General features: G+C 48.0%; 1 protein-coding gene across 4 annotated transcripts in view; it reads left to right on the top strand.

Annotated features, from left to right (window-relative positions):
- Nucleotides 1-5,440: 5,440 nt before the first annotated feature.
- The window catches only part of Nprl3 (NPR3 like, GATOR1 complex subunit), a 36,532-nt gene continuing 34,855 nt past the window's right edge, over nucleotides 5,441-7,117 (top strand). For 3 of the 4 annotated variants that reach the window (XM_021211595.1, XM_021211592.1, XM_021211593.1), the window contains exon 1: nucleotides 5,441-5,723. Coding sequence is in view for 3 of the 4 variants with exons in the window: in XM_021211592.1 (XP_021067251.1) it covers nucleotides 5,606-5,723 (118 nt within the window). In the remaining variant the exon portion in view is untranslated. The remainder of the gene's footprint in view (nucleotides 5,724-7,117) is intronic. The other variant, XM_029545961.1, reaches the window with a different exon arrangement.

The following is a 7,117-nucleotide window of genomic DNA, read 5'->3' as shown; positions in this document are numbered from 1 at the left end:
TTTTACTTGGCATGATGCTATATGTCAGTTGATTCCTTTGTGTTTATTCTTTTATTTATATTTATTATTTTTATTTACGTGTGTGTGTGTGTGTGTGTAGCTGCAAAGCCCTGACAACACCAGATCCCTTGGAGTTCAGAGTTACAGGTGAGTCACCTAATATGAGTGCTAGAAAACCAAACTTGGATCCTCTGGAAGATTAGCATGTGCTCTTAACCGCTGAGTCAATTCTCCAGTGTCTCTTTTTTATTTGTTCATGTGAATGTCAGATGTTTATTAGCTAGTGGATTTTTGACTATTTCTCCAAAGGAAATAAACACCAGACAAGATGATGACTGTCTGTGATCCCGGCCTTTAGGAAGGGAAGTCATGTCAATTGTCACACACTGGAGGCTGGGCTACATAGTAAGTTCTGCAAGCTAACCTGAGTTGCATTGTTGAGACACTGTATCAAAAACAGAGAAATGTTGTGTATACCAAGCTGGAGAGATGTCTCAGTGGTTAAGAGCACTGGCTGCCCTTCTAGAGGTTCTGAGTTCAATTCCCAGCAACCACATGATGGCTTACAACCATCTGTAATGGGATCTGATTTCCTCTTCGGGTGTGTCTGAAGACAACAACGGTGTACTCACATATACAAATCTTATAAAAAACTTTTAAATGCTGTGTATACTACTTCACAGCTACTAGGATAGCCATAATTAAAAAGAGAAGCTAAAGCCAGGACGGCGGCACAAGACTTTAGTCTCAGCACTTGGGGGACAGCGGTAGACAGATCTCTGAGGAATTCCAGGCCAGCCTGGTCTGCAGAATGAGTTCCAAGATAGCCAGGGCTACACTGAAAAACAAACAAACAAGCAAACAAACAAATAGACAAAATAAAAATGCTAGAGAATATGTAAAGAAATTGCAATCTGGATAAGATGCAATGGAGAGAGAGAAAGGGGTGCGCACTGGGAAGAAGTTTGGTAGTTCCTCAAAAAGTTAAAGGCAGGGTGCAGGGTGTGGTGGTGCACACTATCCATCCCAGCACTGGGAGGCAGAGACAGGGGGATCTTAGTTAGCTTGAGACCAGCCTGGTCTGTGTAGGCAGTTTCAGGACAGCCAGGGCTATCCTATGTAGAAAGCTCCTGTCCATAAATAAACAAACAGATAGACAAATGGACAACCAGACAGCCAGGTCGATAGGTAAAAGTTGTATGTGGTCTTACCACATGGTCTTGTTGTATTTCCATTGCTACATATACACTCAGGAGAAATGCAACATGGGAGTGTGTGTGTAGCAAGAGCATCACTGTTGTTGCTTCTTTCAAATACAGCGGTTATTCTCTTTGGATTGTTTAGAATAGCCAATAAACCACAGGAAGGCAGTTCTTTAGGCCTCTCTTGAAGCCATCAGCTGTAGTGTAACTAACTGCTGGCCTTCTGTCAGGGCCATTGCAACAATATTCTCCATCACACCCTGAAGTGGAAACAACCCAAGTGTTCTTTCTTTTCCCTCCCTCCTCTCCCCACCACAACTCTGTCAGGGTCTCGTGTATCCCAGGCTAGCCTCAGACTTCCTAGGTAGCCATGAATGACCCTGGGCTTGCACTCCTTCTGCCTCTACTTTCTGAGTACTGAGATTGCAGGCATGTGCCACCACAATCAGTTTGTGTGCTGCTGGGGACTGAAGCCAGGGCTTCCTGCAGGCTATGCAAGCACGTTCCCACCTGAGCCATGTGCCAGTCCTGACACATGCAATTTCAACGTTAGAAAAAGAACGGGGGACTTTTCCATATGATGGCCAATTTACATTTCTGTGACTGGTGTGAGTTTCCCTCCCCAACATCTGGCACAGCTGGTCCTTTGATTTAGCCTTTCTGGTCAGGACACAGTGATTCCCTTGTGGTTTCCATTTCCTTTCCTGGTGGTGAGTGAGGCTGTGCCCTTTTTCATGACTTCACTGGCTACTGGATTCCCTCTTTCTGAAGAATCTAGATGCTTCTTTTTCATTTTCTTTTTCTTTCTTTCTTTCTTTCTTTCTTTCTTTCTTTCTTTCTTTCTTTCTTTCTTCCTTCCTTCCTTCCTTCTTTCCTTCCTTCCTTCCTTTCTTTTTTTAGATGCTTATTTTTCTGTTGCCCTGGTCTAACTGATGTGTCAGAAATTGAAAAATAGTATGGATATAATTTCTTTGTCATTTTTACATGTTTTTATGTCTCCCCAACACTGTAGTGTGTAGTGCCTCTCCTAGCACTGGAAACCAAACCTCGAGCCTTGTGCATACGAAGCCGACACTCTACACTGAGATATATCTCCGATTCTGCCTTATTCTGATGAGTAGTTGTGAACAGTTTGCAATTTTTTTTTGAGAGACAGGAGTTCGCTGTGTAGTCCTGACTATCTTGAAACTAGTAGCCCTGTAGACGAGACTGGCCTCAAATTCACAGAGGTCCGCCTGCCTCTGCCTCCCTAGTGCTGGGATTAAAGGCATGCGCCACCACTGCCTGGCAGGTTTGTAATCTTAAACTAAAGAGTAGTGGCGTATGATTGTAATGCTTTCCAGTTGTGGAGGTTGGAGCAGGTGGATTGTTGTGAGTTTGCAGTCAGGCTGAGCTACATAGTGTGTGTCCCAGGGTTGTTGATACGTACAGATATGCGCTGCCAGGCCTTGCTGCTTATGTTTTTTTTTATTTATTCCCTTTTCTTTGATTTTTGGGTAGACAGGGTTTTGTGTATCTAGAGCTAGCCTCAAGTGCAATATATATAGCCAAGGATGATCTTGAATTTCTGATTCCCCAGTCTTAAATAAAATCAGAATATAAAATAAAGTAAAATAAAGAGTAGCTGGGCACAGTGGTGCACACCTTTAATCCCAGCACTCAGGGGGCAGAGGCAGGCTGATCTCTGTGAGTTCAAGGTCAGCCTGGTCTACAGAGTGAGTTCCAGGACATCCAGGGCTACACAGAGAAACTCTGTTTCAAAACAAAAACAAAACAAAACAAAAGAAAGAGAATAAAGGCACAGCCAAATATCAGAGTTAAGAGAGAGAGTATAAGCACATTTTAAGGGCTTTACAGAGCCTTCCTGTGTAGTGGATTCTTTTGTGTGACATCGGTCAATGACATTTATCAAGTGCTTTCCCTCACATGGCACCAAACACTCAACCCTCAGAGCCACTCTGTAAGAGCAGTTCTGTCGTTGGTGGGGCTTTCTTTGGTTTGGTTTGGTTTTAAGGTAAGGGCATAGACACTCAAGGAGGTTATAAACAGTGCCTGTGGTTCCAACCCAGACGAGAAATAGCTGAACGATTTGCTGTGGGCTGGGTTGCTGACTGGGTAGAGGCCATCTTGGCTTCACAACCTGTGGACCCTGTGGACGCAAAGAGCCTGGCCCTGTGAGGAGTCCAGGATGCTGGAGCTGCTGATCTATAATCAGATCTGCAAGCTCCAGGCACATTTTGAACTTGAGCAGTTTGACTCAGATAAGGTCTGTCTGTTCAATCAAGTAGAAGAAACCAGACCAAGGGGGGGGGGTCATTCTGTAGATCCCCCAGGAAAGGTGACCATGGGCGGCAAATTAACCTCATCTATTCAGCTTCACCAATTAAACCTTTCTGATAACTTTAGACTCAACTTCGGGCTCAGTGTGATGAAGGGTCATCTCTAGCCATAGGATTCAGGACAGGGCAGAGTGTTTAAAACTATTTCTGGTGAGCCGGGCGTGGTGGCGCACGCCTTTAATCCCAGCACTCGGGAGGCAGAGGCAGGCGGCTTTCTGAGTTCGAGGCTAACCTGGTCTACAAAGTGAGTTCCAGGACAGCCAGGGCTACACAGAGAAACCCTGTCTCGAAAAACAAAAACCAAAAACAAATAAACAAAACAACAACAACAAAAACTATTTCTGTTGTGGGTGAGTGGCTTTCTTGGAGAGGAACACTCAGTAGAGAAGGTGGCTCCCAGATAGTGTCTGTGAGCTCCACCCAGCCCTTGGCCTGAGCAAGTNACAGGACAGATAAGGCCTGGCACCCATATGGCTTCCTACTCTACCCAAGGGAGACCTTGGGGGATGGGGCACAAGGGTCCAAAGTTCCAGTTTCCAAAGGTCTACTTCTGCAGAAGGGGTCTTGAATCCACATTATTTTACATTTGAAATGAAGCCTCGCTTCCATAAGACTTTAACATCAGAGTCACAAGGTATGCCCTGCAGAGCTCAGGCTGGCTCCACTCCTCCACAACAGCTCAAATCCAGCTTCTGGTGGGGAAACTGGGGTCCCCAGTGGAGTCCACTCATCCACAGGCCACAGTGTGACCCTACGTTTTGATTTTTGTAATAGCTGATGGTATTTCTTCGCAATGATGTGGACACCTTGGGAGTTGAGGTGATGCACCCAGGTTAGTTAGTCCTGGGTTCTCCTATCCAGTGCTGTCAGTATTGGGTAAGGCAGCCTCCGGGGGGAGTACACCAGACCTCTGTAGACTAGGATATCATAATTTCCTCACACTCATCATTATTACCATGTCCGTTTCAGAGCTAGCGGCGGTAGAAAAGATTGAACCCAGGGCCTCATATGTAATGCCAAGTGCTCACTAACCAGCAACATCTCTTTCCCTTTTTGAGAAGGCCTCAATGAGCTGCCCTGCCTGGCTTTAACTTCCTATCCTACACCCCAGTCTCCCTAGTAGCTGGAAATACAGGTCTCCACCACCAAGCCTGGCTGTCACTATTAATTACATAGAAAATTACACTGTGAATACTCCTGTGATGGTTGCTGTCAAAAAATGGGTCCAGAGATCATAGCTGGGGAAACTCTGGGCTCCTTGGTTTAGGCCTTCCTATCCCAGAGGCATCAACTGGAGTCCCAAGGCTCTGGCTAATCAAGTAGCAGAATGGCCCAGGGGAGTAAGAGGGGAAGCCTGGACCACAGTCCTGCCTGGCTCAAGTGCCCCGGTCCCTATGCACTCCCGCTGTTTCCGTGGGAAGGTCCCACGACCCATCCCAGGCACCTGGCTCCATCTCTCTGCCTCCCTCCCAGCCTGACGTCCCCTTCCTACTCCTGACCTCACGCAACACTCAAATCACACATGACTGGGATAAAGGCTTGCAAAATGAGTTAGTCATCCCTTTCACATCACACATCCAAACCATCAAAGGGCAAACGTAAGTGCAACTCCTGGACACTGGCAAATATTCGAATGGTACCTTCTCATTGAGTAATAGTTGTGGGGCGGGGTGGTGGTGGTGAAATACGACTATTTTCTCTCTTTGTCAAGTTTGCAAACATGACTGTTACGTGATGCGCAGACTAGTACAATCCCGACCACCGCTCCTGCCTTTCTCACAGTTTTCAGTTTATACGCTTTGGTTAAATCAAATGTATGACTTTAAACTGCAGACAGGTTCCCCTAGCGAGAGCCAGGAGGGTCCGCCAAGGCGTCGCGCCGGCGCAGTCGGCTGTCCCGGCATGCGCGGGGGCCGTGGCGCGCCGCTCGGCGAAATCTCGCGAGAGTGAGCGCCGAGGCCGAGGCACCGGCTTCCTCTGTGTCGCCGCGGGCCCGGCGCCTGCCTTCGGCTTGGGCCGTACCCACGCGAGCTCCTCTCAGGCGCACGCCCGGGCTCCCGCAGGATGGGGGACAATACCAGCCCCATCAGCGTGATCCTGGTGAGCTCGGGCAGCAGGGGCAATAAGCTGCTCTTCAGGTACCCCTTCCAGAGGAGCCAGGAGCACCCCGCGTCCCAGACAAGTAAGTGGCGCCCGGCCCGGCCCCGCGCTGTGCACGGTGCGGAGGAGGAGGCGGAGAGGGGCCGCGCGCGGCACGACTCCGGAGTCTCCAGCCTATGCAATAAACGTGCGTAAGAATTGCCAGCTCCTGCAGTGGTGCACATCTGGGATCCCAGCGCCCCCGACGCGGAGGCCGGGGAATTGCCAGGAGCCCGAGGCCAGCCGTTTCTCCAGACAAATCCAGAAAGACAGCAGATTTTACAAGCACAGACACGAACTTATGTTATTTTAGAAAGGATAAGTGACTATGAGGTCTGACGTTGTCCTTGAACTCCGGTCCATGCCGACTGTGGGGATAACTGCTCACCATCTTGATAATCATCCCTCCTGTACATAAACTCCGAGAGTGTACCCGCCAAAAAGTAAAATACACCATCATCCCTTCCCCGAGCCCCTCAGAGAATCTCAGGACGCTTGTCTGTTAGGTTGTAGCATCCGCCTTGAAGGTTCTTGGAGTTATTGAGCACCAAACTCCTGTCGAGTCGCAGTGGGATCCCTCTGTGGGTGAACATTGTTCTTAAAGCTCGCTAATATAATACAAAGGGTTTTAAGTTATAAAAACAAAGTTGGTACCATGCTCTCAGAACCCCCTCCCTCATCCCCCTAAAGGGCAACTATCATCACCATTTTCCAAACCTTCTGTTTATACACAGCAAAGCACACATTCCAAGTACAAAAGGACTACATGGCCCATTTTCCTTTTTTTTTTCTTCTGGTATTAATTTTTTTTTTTTTTTGAAATAGGGTTTCTCTGTGTAACCCCACTGTCCTGGAGCTCACTCTGTAAACCAAGTTGGGCTACTCAGACCCACCTGCCTCTGCCTTCCTGAGTGTTGGCGATTAAAGGCATGCCACCACCCGAAGGTCTGCTCATTTTCCTCTGTACTTTGTGTCTATGTCTTAAACAGGTTCAACCTCACCCTGAGACAGGTTACCTGTGTAGCCCTGGCTGTCCTGAAACTCACTCTGTAGATCAGGCTGGCCTTAAACTCAGAGATTTGCCCGCCTCTGCCTCCTGAGTACTGGGACTAAAAGCCTGGGCCACCACCATCGCCAGCCACCTTGTTCTTATTAATGGCTGCAGTGAATTGCATGAGATGAGCATACTGTGGTTTATTTGCCCAGCCCCCTGTTAAGGGCAGCATTTTTCACTCTTTTCAGGTTGTGCAGATGGTTTGGCACTTGCTCTGCCAGCATGAGACCCTCAAATTCCCAGCACTTATGTAAAAAGACTGTCTTGGCTGTGGTGTGTGTCATGTCATCACTGACTGATAGAGATGGGTTGATCAAGAGCTCCCTGGAGCCGGGCCTAGTGGCGCAGGCCTTTAATCCCAGCACTCGGGAGGCAGAGGCAGG

The sequence above is a fragment of the Mus pahari genome, chromosome 14, assembly GCF_900095145.1.
Source record: "Mus pahari chromosome 14, PAHARI_EIJ_v1.1, whole genome shotgun sequence".
NCBI lineage: Eukaryota > Metazoa > Chordata > Mammalia > Rodentia > Muridae > Mus > Mus pahari.
The sequence above is the reverse complement of the archived record's forward strand: the minus strand, read 5'-3'. Positions and strand labels throughout refer to the sequence as shown.